This window comes from Lepidothrix coronata, unplaced genomic scaffold (assembly GCF_001604755.1).
Source record: "Lepidothrix coronata isolate B3197 unplaced genomic scaffold, Lepidothrix_coronata-1.0 Scaffold17, whole genome shotgun sequence".
NCBI lineage: Eukaryota > Metazoa > Chordata > Aves > Passeriformes > Pipridae > Lepidothrix > Lepidothrix coronata.
In genome coordinates this window covers 7,174,385-7,189,217 of record NW_016690197.1, presented here as the reverse complement: position 1 = coordinate 7,189,217, position 14,833 = coordinate 7,174,385, and the positions used below count along the sequence as shown (strand labels likewise).

General features: G+C 35.2%; 1 protein-coding gene across 1 annotated transcript in view; it reads left to right on the top strand.

The window, feature by feature from the left end:
• Positions 1-14,833, top strand: part of KAT6B (lysine acetyltransferase 6B) — a 117,824-nt gene that overhangs the window by 52,958 nt on the left and 50,033 nt on the right. Inside the window, exon 3 of the mRNA XM_017807186.1 lies at positions 2,617-2,725. Coding sequence (XP_017662675.1) covers positions 2,617-2,725 — 109 coding nt within the window. The remainder of the gene's footprint in view (positions 1-2,616; positions 2,726-14,833) is intronic.

The following is a 14,833-nucleotide window of genomic DNA, read 5'->3' as shown; positions in this document are numbered from 1 at the left end:
AATAGTAAGAAACTCCGTTTTGTTTACTGTGCTGACAAGCATGTGTGTGTGTTCTTAACTTTCAGTAGTTAAGGGATCAGCCCCTGTAATACAGTTATTAATGTAAATGGCTTCAAAATATATGTTGGAGCCTGTGAGTTTCTTGAAAACTTGTGTGCAAAGTGATAGGATTTGCGAGCTCTTTGTGATGAGGTTTGGTATGGGAACATCAGTCTTTGTAGCCCTGAACTGCCAACAACCTTTGTCCTTTATTTTACCTTCAGTAAAAAAGGGCGGGGGGCGGTGGTGGTTTGAAATAGGGAAGTAAATGAATGTTGGCTAATGGCCATGTCTTTTCCTAGAGCAAGAAAAAAATAATCTTGGAAAGACAGATGAGATTGTGGACCTGGATTTGAATGATATGTGATGTTTTGTGAATTATTTATCAGCGCGAGCATTTTTGAAATGGCTAAAGCTCTGTTATATCAAAGGGAAGGAGAATGGTACGGTTGCCAAGAGGAGATTTTACCAGATTCCACTAAAAGAATAATATTTCTTTTTAAATTATCTGTATTAAACTTTTAACTAGCAGTTAAGAAATGTCCACACAATGCTACAAGTTGCATTTGGAGAGCTCTGGACCATTTTTCTGCTGCTGATTATTGATATGTTTATGTTTGGGGTTTTTTTGTTAATATCATTTTACTCCAATGACATATCTGATAAAAGCAAAATTATGGGACAGATCTGCTGAATTATGATATCTTGCAAGAATAATAACTAATCTTATTTTATTTGTATATATATTTGTTTTTAACAAGTGAAAAATCCTGCAAATCGGTAAAACTCTTCCCACCTATAGAATTACTAATCTCATTCAATGCCATCCTGCTAAAACTGACAAAGAACATCAATAATTTTTTTTTGGAAGAATGACTGTTTCAAAAAACTGCCAGTTTTATAACCTAAACAATTTTTTTTATCCGCATAACAATTTAATATTTCAGCTATCCATACAATCCATAATGGAGGTCTTAGTAATATGACAGAGTGCAGATGATGTTTGTTCCTACTAGTTATAAAAGGTAATAGCAGTTCCCTTTTGTAGTTAATGAAAGAGAACACACATTTCCATACTTATGAAAAGACTTCAACTCTTATGTTTTCTGTCTATTCTTTGGGGTACACAAGTATGTCAGTATTTCAGTAATTGGATTGTGAAGAGTTGAACAGCGAGCAGACCTTGTGAGGACTAAGTTGTCAGAAAAAGTAGGATGCCTTGGAGTATATTTATATGGAAGTGGTTGTAGGCTAGGGTAAGGATATGTGTGCTCCTCTTGGATGGTAGGACAAATTTGCCTTTCTGGTGTTAGTATTCAGAATCTACTGCTCTGCTTAAGGTGATCATGAAGCTTAGTAACATAACAGTAGTTTCAATATTTTTGTATTATGTTGAAATAAGGGCATATCTACATGCAGCTAATTCCTTCATGAGAATACCCTTAAAAACAAGCATTCCCCACTTCCCAGATTTGTAATGGAATGGAGATTTATAGGTCAAGTGAAGATAGTCTGTCAACTTTCAAAGTATTACATCATAAAGCGGAAATGTAAAATGAAGGTAAAACCAATAAATAATTATCCTGATATATAAAACTAACAGCATTTCTTACCTAAATCTGGAAACTATGAATGCAGAAGAAACTATTTTAATTTATGTGTTGTTGTGAGATGAGCTGCTGGATGCCAGTCTGGGAAGGTACTCTATTATTTGAGTATCCCACTTGGGAGAAATAGTTGCATATAATTTTGTTGCAAACCTGCTTACAGATACTTCCACATATTCATTAATACATTAATATTTTGGATGTTGCAGGTAAGTAGTTTCATTAAAGCTCCAAAATGTAATGCAGAAACTCTTTAACAGGTATTTAATCTCTAATAGTTTGTCTCATAGTGGATTAGGAGAATGGGAAATAAATTTGTATCAGTTCTGAAGTTCTTCTCTGCGTGTTGCTTCTGGACATTGAAAGATTTGCATGGGGTTTTATTACAATTGTGTAGCATAGCTGATGGGACTCATCAGACTGGAATGGATAACCCTTGATCTGTTGAATCGAGTGTTTTTACCCTAAAATGGTAGTTGCAGAGGGAGGTGTGAGTTGTATTGGATTTCCAAGTAATAAATTATGTCTTAAATATGAGAGGTTTTAATAAGTTTGTGTTCTTTCATAAAGGAACCATATTCATCTGTAATAAAGACCAGTTTACGTGTTGATCTTTGAGCACTATTACATTTGAAGAACAAGTGAATGTGTAATGGAGTTGAAATTGTGTGTGCAAGAATAGTGTTTTTGTTAACACTAATCTTGTATTGGAGACATTTATGTGGATTAGTGCACAGGGTTGCTTATTACAGGCCAACTTAAGGTTTATGAAATAAAATAACATTTTTTATAAAAATATGAAATAAAACTTTGTTATTCCGAAGTTAGCAAAGGGAATGTTTGTCTTAGTAATTAATATATGGTACAACAAAATACAAGGTAAAAGCCACTGAGGCTGGTGGGTTTTGTTTGTTTTGTGTGTGTTTTTTTTTTTTGCTAGCTAACTCTGTCTGTTTATTTTTAAATCTAGCCACGAGCTGATCCCATCCCAATATGTAGCTTTTGTTTGGGAACGAAAGAATCAAATCGTGAAAAAAAACCAGAAGAGCTCTTGTCTTGTGCAGACTGTGGCAGCAGCGGTAAGTTGGCTGAATTTACAAATACTAGAAATGTTCATATTTAAGTATGTTTTAAAAAAATATTTTAAACTTGTGAGCCTCATCCTGTCTTTGAACATACATAGACTGAGAACTGAAATGGGTGGGGTGGGTAGAAGAGATTGGGGGTTTTTGTTTTATTTTCTCTCAAATTTTGTCATCTGGATAACTAGGATAATTATAAATGAGAGGTGTGAATTCATCTTTNTTTGTGGTTTTTCTTTTTTTTTTTTTTTTTTTTTTTTTTGATCAGGGTTTCTTCCCTGCATGTTGGTCAATATTCACTGTGCAGACCACTATTCTTAGTGGTTTTCTTCCAAACAGTAATAAATTGAAGTCAGTTTTGGTTTTGTTTCTAATATGTTGTATTATTTGATGAAACAACAGAAGTCTTTTGAAATGGAACTCTACTTTTATTTTCTTTTTCAGATTTCAAGGAAAAGAGACTTTTGAAGCCTGAAGTTGCATTCTGTTTTCTAAGCAGTAATTGTTGCAAGTTCCTCTATTGTAGGTAGTATTGCTTCCCAGATTGGAAGAGGTAGCAGGAATGTTCCTTTTAGTAACATAAAAAAAGAAACTGTATTTAGAAACGTGTCTATAAGTGTATGTGATTTTATGCATGTCTTCCTCAGTACAGTGCTTTTTTATGAAGATGCAGATTAGTTTTTTGCTATTCAGTTCCATCAGCAGTAGTGTTGTTTGAGGACTGCTGAAGTTATTACTGAGGCACACAAAGACACATGGGGAGCTGTGATCAAGTTGGACACATCATGTCCAGGGACATAGATGATGTATTTTCCTGTAAGAGTGAGTTAAAACACTTTAGGAGAGAACTTTTTAAGCATGAAAGATCACACTGTAGGCCTGGCCATATTTTTCTGGGTGGGGGGAGCAAGAGGCAAAATTTTTTTTGGTTTGCACTTTTCGGCTTTTGTTGAAAAAAAAAACAACTCAAAACAAACCAACCCACCAAACAATCAGAAACACTGGTGTGTTCAGGTGAATAGAGTTCCTAAATCTATTTAAGGAACTGTAGATTTCTTATGGGCTGGTGTGGGAGAGTGTTTCCCTTCCCGCTGTTAACTCTAGAAATATATCAATTTGGATTCACTTTCACGAGTTTCCCACCTCATAAGGTGTGCAGAATAGAAGTGAGATTTCGAGTTTTCAAGGTGATATTTCAAGAACATTATATGAGAGACGATCTTCCTATGTGTGTTCTTACAATCTTCGGCAGTCATCGGCTGATTGCTTGGGGTGTGCACACAAAGTGGAGATCATGGACTTGTAAGAATGTGCTTTGAACTCTGAAATCTGGTGTTACTCTGGCTTTGGGGTGTGTGAATCCAGGAGGACATGGAGCATTTTAAACCTATCGGTTTGGGATAATTTATGTAACTGTGACAGTTACATTGTATATCATAATGCCAACACAGATATAACCTTTGAAAGCCTATGAGAGGGCTGTGAGAAGAGAAAGCCACTGTGTAGTACAGAAATCGGTTTTATAGAGCAAAAGAAAACATGAATCTGTGTTCCAGCAGTGGTGATAATCTTCGTGGGGAAGAGGAGAAGTTTCAGGCTGTAGTTCTTCCTCAACACATACCATTTATGCAATTTCTTGACCTAAAGGTGAAATAAAGAAAGTTGGCACCCTGGTCAGTCCTCTTTTCTTGAAACTGTCCTTGGGCTGGCTTTTGCTTTGTGCTCTTTGAGTGCATGGGCTACATGAAGGTTTTTAGCAGGTTTAATGTTTTCACACTTCTGCAGTGATAGTTTTTACCATCGTTTGACTTAGTGGCTTTGTGGGCCTGTGGAACTGACATGGAAGCTACTGGACAGTTACTAGAAGTTGTTTTAAAAAACTGGAGTTCAGTTTAACTTATAATAACTTAGAATAAATAGTTCCAGAAACATGATGGATTTTTTTTTTTTCAGATGTGGAAAGTAAACTCTATTTATTACACACAGAATGGGTGCAGTAAAGGGATTGCAGCTGAAAATATTCATGTTGCCTTGTCTTGCCTGTGACCAAGAGCAGCTGCTTCAGTAGCTGAGACTAGAAATCAGTACGTGTCACTGATTTAGCTTTTGCTTTTCGGTATTAATATTTAAAAAAACAGTATTTAGAGATGCTACTGGTGGTATTTCTTGTTCAAAGACTTTTTTTTTTTTTTCAAACTATGATAAAAAAAAAGAGCATTGATAGCCCATGAAGGTACTTTGTGAAAATGTTAGTATTCTGAGAAAGGAAACTTGCTGCTTCTGTCCTTCCTAAGGCTGTAAATAGGCTGGGATCAGAACAGTGGACCTGTACTGAAGGTCATGGCAGTTTTAGTTTTCAGTAAAATTTGCCTCTCTGTCCTGTTAACCCTGTAATCACTTGCATGCTGTTTTTTTTAATAGGGTAATGGAGATCTAATGTTTGTGTGTCATGAATAAGGACGTGTCTTCCGCCAGGTTGTCAGATGGTGTTGAGGAGTTTCTGAAAAGGTATTGAGAGGCAGTTGCAAACTGAACAGTTGAGGTTTTTGGTTTACTAGTCAAACTTAAATTTCTTGTGTGTGCTAAACTTTTAATTTCTTTTAATGTGTGTGTAACACTTAATGAGACTAGCACTTAAAACTGTAATTGTCTGTACACAGCTAATGCCTAATAGTTTTCAGACAATCTGTTCAAAGCCTCAGAGTGCTATACTATGCAAATAGTAATCTTGCTTTCAGTGGGATTTATAGTTGTGGGTAATGGCATACTCAAAAGTAAGACTTTTCAGGACCTAATGTGACTTTTTGGGGGTGGGATGTTAGAACATGCTAAATGCTTTAAGTATTTCATGGGAATTATAAGTATAGTCAGATAAGCATATAAATTCCACAAGCCCGGAAACTACAGTAGGTAAAAAAATTGTTATTTTGGGCTGGAGTTTTGAGACAAGTTCTGATGTAAGGTAACAGAAATCCAGCTGAATTTTCACCAAGGACTGCTTTTATGCAGTGGCAAAGCCTGTTAGCTTCTCAGAATAGATAGCTGGGAGTCATTAAAATAAATAAAATAATTTGCTGGTTGCATAAATGACTTCTAAGTCTTTGCGTAAATATGGGAATTGTACTAGTTTAACTAAATACTAATGTTAACTGTGTTGTTCTTTCTAAATTAGTGATGATGTGAAAGGTGTCCTTGACCATGGCATGGGAGTTTGGAACTAGATCTTTAAGCTCCTTTCCAACCAAACCATTTTATGATTTTTTTTTTTTTTTTTTTTTTTTTTTGTAGACCAGTCAGAATGCAAAATATATAAAGACTGAGAGCAGTAAGGATAGTGAGTCCTTAATGTTTCAGAATGTGTAATCTATGCTGAATAGTTGAAACTCTTTGGTGGAGTTTCTGGTGGTTTGGGGTTTTTTCATTTTAATCAGTAATGAAACACTTATTGAAGGCACTAAACCAATATGTTTCTGTTACGTTTAGTCTTTAGCACAAATTTATTAAACATGGTTTTTATTCTTATGTTCTGAAGTGATTGAAATGATGAAGCTATAAACAAAATTGAGTGTGCACACATTCATAAAATTTTTAGTGAAAACTGTCTTAAGCATAAGGATAATCACAATCAATTATTGTTTAGAATGGTTTTGAAATTATTAATGTTATGAAATTATTTTTTTGTGATGTGCTTTGGTGGTGCTGTATCATGATACAGTACATGGTTTTAACACTAGAGGGTTGATGGACTGCAGTGGTTGTATGTATGAGGTTTTAAGGGATTGATTGACTATGGCAGTTGGATGTGTGGTGCTTAAATAAATATGGTTCAATTTCTACTGGGAAAGTTAAATAAAAAACCCAACCTGTTTACAGGTGCTGAGTTGATGGTCTGTTATTGCTCAAGTGTGTGTGTGTATGTATGTCTGTATATATTTATTTTTTTTTTTAAAATCCTGTTGCCTGACTGCTCTTTCTGAAGCTTCAGTTTCTGAACACAAGTGTGTGTTGGCATAAGGTATCAATATTCTGTAAATTTGGTCTCAGTGCGATTGGAAACGCAGTTATTAGAACAAGGCAGCCCTTTAAATTTGGATGTACAATTTCCAGTGACCTGAAAAACTAAGTGGTTTTGCAAGTTGTGACTTACCTTGTTCACGGAATCAAAGGGATGAAAAATTCTTTTCAGCTTTAGTTCTGTTGAAGTAATGGTATGTTGCTGGGTAAGCATTATTCAGACCTATCTTGAGTGACAGAGCAGACACCATACTCCTAAAGGTTTTGTAACACAAATATTAATGTGGTTCTTAAATATTAGATAAAAAAGGTACTTTCCTTTTAAACTGAGAGTGAAAAACAAGAAAAATATTACTGGTTCATCTGATATAAAATGTTGCAGTGTTGAATAACTGACTATACTACTTCCTGTAGGAGATGAAATAAAATTAACCTTCCTGAAGACTAATCATTGTTTTTAAAAAGATAATTATATATGATGGCTATATTTTAGAAGATAAACTAATGACTAGGAAAAGAGATTTTCTTTTGGAATTCTCATAGATTAAGGTAGGAGGTGCAATGCTGTTTGGTCCTACATTCTGCTACAGTTAGAAAACCAGGCAAAAAACCCCACCACCTCCCCAAAATATTAACCCCAAACCCCCTTAGTTTATCCTAAATGAGACAGTTGTGGGCCAGAACTAATACTGCCAGTATGAATTTAGCTTTATTTTGACTGTGCAAGCTAAAATAGTAAGAAACTCCGTTTTGTTTACTGTGCTGACAAGCATGTGTGTGTGTTCTTAACTTTCAGTAGTTAAGGGATCAGCCCCTGTAATACAGTTATTAATGTAAATGGCTTCAAAATATATGTTGGAGCCTGTGAGTTCCTTGAAAACTTGTGTGCAAAGTGATAGGATTTGCGAGCTCTTTGTGATGAGGTTTGGTATGGGAACATCAGTCTTTGTAGCCCTGAACTGCCAACAACCTTTGTCCTTTATTTTACCTTCAGTAAAAAAGGGCGGGGGGCGGTGGTGGTTTGAAATAGGGAAGTAAATGAATGTTGGCTAATGGCCATGTCTTTTCCTAGAGCAAGAAAAAAATAATCTTGGAAAGACAGATGAGATTGTGGACCTGGATTTGAATGATATGTGATGTTTTGTGAATTATTTATCAGCGCGAGCATTTTTGAAATGGCTAAAGCTCTGTTATATCAAAGGGAAGGAGAATGGTACGGTTGCCAAGAGGAGATTTTACCAGATTCCACTAAAAGAATAATATTTCTTTTTAAATTATCTGTATTAAACTTTTAACTAGCAGTTAAGAAATGTCCACACAATGCTACAAGTTGCATTTGGAGAGCTCTGGACCATTTTTCTGCTGCTGATTATTGATATGTTTATGTTTGGGGTTTTTTTGTTAATATCATTTTACTCCAATGACATATCTGATAAAAGCAAAATTATGGGACAGATCTGCTGAATTATGATATCTTGCAAGAATAATAACTAATCTTATTTTATTTGTATATATATTTGTTTTTAACAAGTGAAAAATCCTGCAAATCGGTAAAACTCTTCCCACCTATAGAATTACTAATCTCATTCAATGCCATCCTGCTAAAACTGACAAAGAACATCAATAATTTTTTTTTGGAAGAATGACTGTTTCAAAAAACTGCCAGTTTTATAACCTAAACAATTTTTTTTATCCGCATAACAATTTAATATTTCAGCTATCCATACAATCCATAATGGAGGTCTTAGTAATATGACAGAGTGCAGATGATGTTTGTTCCTACTAGTTATAAAAGGTAATAGCAGTTCCCTTTTGTAGTTAATGAAAGAGAACACACATTTCCATACTTATGAAAAGACTTCAACTCTTATGTTTTCTGTCTATTCTTTGGGGTACACAAGTATGTCAGTATTTCAGTAATTGGATTGTGAAGAGTTGAACAGCGAGCAGACCTTGTGAGGACTAAGTTGTCAGAAAAAGTAGGATGCCTTGGAGTATATTTATATGGAAGTGGTTGTAGGCTAGGGTAAGGATATGTGTGCTCCTCTTGGATGGTAGGACAAATTTGCCTTTCTGGTGTTAGTATTCAGAATCTACTGCTCTGCTTAAGGTGATCATGAAGCTTAGTAACATAACAGTAGTTTCAATATTTTTGTATTATGTTGAAATAAGGGCATATCTACATGCAGCTAATTCCTTCATGAGAATACCCTTAAAAACAAGCATTCCCCACTTCCCAGATTTGTAATGGAATGGAGATTTATAGGTCAAGTGAAGATAGTCTGTCAACTTTCAAAGTATTACATCATAAAGCGGAAATGTAAAATGAAGGTAAAACCAATAAATAATTATCCTGATATATAAAACTAACAGCATTTCTTACCTAAATCTGGAAACTATGAATGCAGAAGAAACTATTTTAATTTATGTGTTGTTGTGAGATGAGCTGCTGGATGCCAGTCTGGGAAGGTACTCTATTATTTGAGTATCCCACTTGGGAGAAATAGTTGCATATAATTTTGTTGCAAACCTGCTTACAGATACTTCCACATATTCATTAATACATTAATATTTTGGATGTTACAGGTAAGTAGTTTCATTAAAGCTCCAAAATGTAATGCAGAAACTCTTTAACAGGTATTTAATCTCTAATAGTTTGTCTCATAGTGGATTAGGAGAATGGGAAATAAATTTGTATCAGTTCTGAAGTTCTTCTCTGCGTGTTGCTTCTGGACATTGAAAGATTTGCATGGGGTTTTATTACAATTGTGTAGCATAGCTGATGGGACTCATCAGACTGGAATGGATAACCCTTGATCTGTTGAATCGAGTGTTTTTACCCTAAAATGGTAGTTGCAGAGGGAGGTGTGAGTTGTATTGGATTTCCAAGTAATAAATTATGTCTTAAATATGAGAGGTTTTAATAAGTTTGTGTTCTTTCATAAAGGAACCATATTCATCTGTAATAAAGACCAGTTTACGTGTTGATCTTTGAGCACTATTACATTTGAAGAACAAGTGAATGTGTAATGGAGTTGAAATTGTGTGTGCAAGAATAGTGTTTTTGTTAACACTAATCTTGTATTGGAGACATTTATGTGGATTAGTGCACAGGGTTGCTTATTACAGGCCAACTTAAGGTTTATGAAATAAAATAACATTTTTTATAAAAATATGAAATAAAACTTTGTTATTCCGAAGTTAGCAAAGGGAATGTTTGTCTTAGTAATTAATATATGGTACAACAAAATACAAGGTAAAAGCCACTGAGGCTGGTGGGTTTTGTTTGTTTTGTGTGTGTTTTTTTTTTTTGCTAGCTAACTCTGTCTGTTTATTTTTAAATCTAGCCACGAGCTGATCCCATCCCAATATGTAGCTTTTGTTTGGGAACGAAAGAATCAAATCGTGAAAAAAAACCAGAAGAGCTCTTGTCTTGTGCAGACTGTGGCAGCAGCGGTAAGTTGGCTGAATTTACAAATACTAGAAATGTTCATATTTAAGTATGTTTTAAAAAAATATTTTAAACTTGTGAGCCTCATCCTGTCTTTGAACATACATAGACTGAGAACTGAAATGGGTGGGGTGTGTAGAAGAGATTGGGGGTTTTTGTTTTATTTTCTCTCAAATTTTGTCATCTGGATAACTAGGATAATTATAAATGAGAGGTGTGAATTCATCTTTATGTTAAAGTACAGATCTGAGTAAATTAATAGGGAAACCACACTTGTGAAATGCAGGAATTGTTTGAGATCTGTGTTGGCTCTGAAAACTCAGTTTTGCATTGTGACATCAAATGACATCAGGAATTTTGCTTGCACAGATCTGCAACATTTCAGAAGATGAGGAGTAATCATAGTAATAAAGACTGTGTAGCAGTCTTTGCTGCTGCAAATCTTCATTTTGTTATAAAATGATTGTTACTCTAGTGGGAATTTGAACAATGTTTCAAGTAACATACTAAAGTAGTTGGGCACCTGTTACTTGTCAGGCACAAGATAGTGACACTCTACTGATTGTGTGTACCTTGTTCCGATGTGCTGCAGCAGCTCTTGCGAGCCTGTGTGGCTGTTCTTAATGCAGGTGCTTCCCCTAAGTGAGCAATGAGGTTAACTTGGAACATGAAATATTGTAGCACACTTACTCTGTGCAGAGCTTATTGCATGGATGATACCAAGCATGTTCTTGGCCTGGATTATTGCTGGTTCACAGAGGGATTTGGTAAGAAACTTGGATAAATTTCTACCACAACTCTGTGCCATAAAACGTTTTCTAAAGCAACTCTATAGTTCTGGATGTGAAAATTCTCTGATCAGTTTACCTATTCTTAAAAAACCCTATGTGGAAAATAGCTATGGTAGAAGAGGAGTTAATTGGTACAGTTTGTGAGTTAAGTGCACTGCTTTTCTTTAGCTGTGACAGTAAAAATACTTTTGCTCCCAAAAGCTTGCAGCTGCACTGGGAGATACTTTTGGTAAAGCTTTGCAGTGTACACTATCCCATCCCAGCTCCAAGACAAAATAGCAATGCTGCCTAAAGTCAGAGGCTGCAATACCCAAGTGCTTGGTGCTGCCCCTTTGTGCTGGCACCTTATATATAAACTTGCTTGAGGAACACATATAATTGAAATGCATTAAGGTTAATCAGTTCCTCATTCCAGTTCCGTGCAGAATTATTACCAGCTTATATGCCAGAATGAAGAAGAAGGAGGTGTTTGGGAGGGACATGAGCAGAGAAGCAGTACTATGCTACTTTGAGAAGGCTGGAAGTGAAAGTAGAGTTTTGTTATCTTTGAATTCGGAGTCCATGTGTATCATCATTTTGTAGGTGTGCTGAAGATAGCTATCATAGTGCCCAAGACAGAGTAAAAACAAAACTGTGGATAAAAATGTCTTTTCAGTTCATCAGGGTATGTTTTTGTCTGTGTGCTTCTTTATCTGTCACCCCAGTAGTTACTTTGTATTTTAGCCAGTGTATTTTTTAATACATTTAAACCAATTATTACACTCTGAAGTAAGAAAATTACTTTTTCACCCCAGTATGCAACAGCAAACCCCGTAGATTTTAACCTGTCTTCCTTTAGTGCTTTATAGGTTTCCTATGTTTTCAAATCTGTTTTCTGATATTTGGAAAATTAATAGGATTTGTGCTTGGTTAAACTCTGGTGCATAGAGCTTACATTAATCAGGTGAGCTTAGATACTGGCTATTCTTCTGTTGTATAATAATCCCCTGGTGGGTCTGAGACACTTTAGAACTGGAAGTCTTGACTTTCATGGATCAGCTTCTATTTGAATTAACATCGATACATTCTCTCTGCCTCATTAAGACTAAATTATCTTTAATTAGTTCCTCAGATGTATTAGATATAAAGAATGAAATGTTGAGACTGCCAATCAGTTTGCTGGATGGTTAAACTTTAGCTACTGGTGCCTAACTAAAATAAAAACCAATCTCAATGCCATTTATAAATAACAAAACTTCACTCAAGTGGAGTTTTATTGTAATTGGATTTGTAATTTTGCACATTGGAGTGTATCTCAAAGCTGGTCTTGCTGTCTAACAAATAGAAAAGAAATTGCATGTTGTGCACAGCAAGCAAATTGTTCAGTTGATCAGAGATTAAATTGCAGTGCCCACTACTGGCATGTCTGTTTTCCTTTTTTGTTTCTGTGTCAAGTTGCTTTTGTCTTTCCAGGTAACGCTTATGCATTCTGAAAGTAGAAACTAGCTGGATATCTGCACGTTTTTGTGGTATTTGGGAGGATAAAGTGTTTGTGTGGTGGAAATGAAATGCAGCGCTATGTCACTTTGCACAGAGCATTTTCTGAAGAAGTAAGATGAGGGATGTCAGACATGAGAAAACAAATCCCATTACGAAAGTAGACATAGCTCCTCTTGGTTTTTGTTATTTTGTTTTGCTGGGGTTTTTTTCCCTTCCGCTTTTTCCCTGTCTTTTGATTTTGAAAAATCAATACGCTTGGGAACTAGAATCAAACTCTACTTCTGTTTTTCCAGTCGAGATGTGCAGAAGCAATTAAAGAGCTGCTGCTGACAGATTTTTTTATGAGGGTGTTAAGTTGTAGAAAGAGGAAGGAAAAAAGTTGAGTGACTGGAGAACTATAATAAATATTTTTAAAAGGGGAAAAAAAAAGCTAATAGAACACTTTTGGGTACTGTCCTTTCACATATTATCCTGAGGAGGCAAGAGGGTTACTGATCAAAGATGAGTAGGAGAGGCTAGAGAACAGAACAACAGAGACGTTGGACTCAGGTCAAGAGGAGTAGAGACAGAAAGTGTCTGGAAAGAACTGTGCAGAGATTGCTTTCTAAATGAGATTTAGGATATGCTTTAGTAATGAGGGAATATAGGAATTGCCTTAATTATTGCTGTCTGTGTAAGGATGTTGGCTAGTTGGATAAAATGAATTGCTAAGAAACCTGCAGGTGGAAAAACCTAGTACATCCCCAAGGTAGGTGCTCTGACCATCTCTGCTTGTAGCTAAATAGTAATAATGCTTTTTACCTGAAAGGTTGTCAAACACAAGTTGAGGTGGGTTTTTTGGTGTGAATATATTATACGTTAGTTCCCAGCATTTGTATCAAAGTTAAAAATAACTGGAGATATTAGCATAACTAATTTAGCACAGTACTTAATCATAGTCACTGATCTAATGCTTGTTCTTTTTAAAGACTAGTTGTTTCATCAAATCTTTTAATGAATAAACAAGGCTCGACTTTGTGAGGTGGGCAGGTTAAAGGAGTCTTCAGTCACAAAGGAATGACACGTTCAGTTTTGACTTCCTGATCACACCTATTTCTGCCACATCAGTGTATTGCAAATCTTAACCTTTTCTAACAGGGATGGATAAGAATGAATTTTAAATGTTTAATTTTAAAATAAGCCTATATGTATTCCTGGTGGAAATTGCCAGCTTTCAAAGGTCTTAAATTTCCAGTAATCTGCTAAGCTTGTGCGATACGTTAAAATATTGATGCTGCTGAGGTTTAAAAGAAAGTCAAGTGATGGAACCAAGAGAAATTACCAGCTGAAACACTTCAAACTAGTGCTGATAAATCCTGGCAGATTTATCAGCTTCTGGATATGGAAAAGATAGTGTGTTTTTTATTTCAGTTTAGATTAGTTAGAGCTGAAATACTGCAAATTTTGAAGCCCAAAACATGCTTTCCTTCAACTCTTTCAGATTTAAAGAAACTAGCTGTAAAATCAATGAAGGGCACAGTAACTTTGTTTAATTGGCTACAGAAATCTGTTAAACTACGAACAGTAGTTAAACAGAGTTCCTTTTAAAAGTGAAACTTGTATTGTTTACCACTTCATGTCTGGGAGGCATTACCCTCTACTTATTATTGTTATATTTGCAGTGTCACTTTGGTCTAAAATTAATAGTGTAAGTATTATCAGCTGTTATAGATCAATACCATATAGTGTTCTGAAATCTAAAAATTTCTATGCTGTCTCTGCTAGTGCCATACCTAGGAAGGACAGTGAAAGAACATGAAAAATGTATAGTGATGGTTCCTATTTGCACCCTTCCAGCTTCTTGTTAGTTACTTGTGGCTCAAGGACTTGGAGTTGCAGTAAAAAATCTTCATATTTAATACCAATGGGATTTTTTCTTGAATTTTTGTCCAATAATAAAATCTAGCACTTAAGGATATTAACAAATGTATTAAGCTGTGTAATTGCTTGAATGAGAAATGCTGCGTTGGTAGATAACTGAGAAATAAAGTAACACAGTTACACCTAATCTGTGCAACCAGTGGTTACCAACCAGTGAGAATGGATGTTTCTAATGCTTATACTTCCCAGTTATTTATTTAAAACAAAATTAAAATGAACAATTTTAACTGCAACTTTCTTGCTCCTTGAAATAAATCACTTCTGTGCAGGGTAGATAACTGGAATTAAATATACTTACATGGAGGTGATTGGGTTATGATTACACTTAATGTGTTCATATAGTTAAGTCATGGTTGATGGAATAAGTCTTTCTTTGATATTGATTACTAATATCAACCACTCTAGGGAGCTTTTTTTCTTATTTCTTAGTTAAGTTTTATTGAAGGGAAT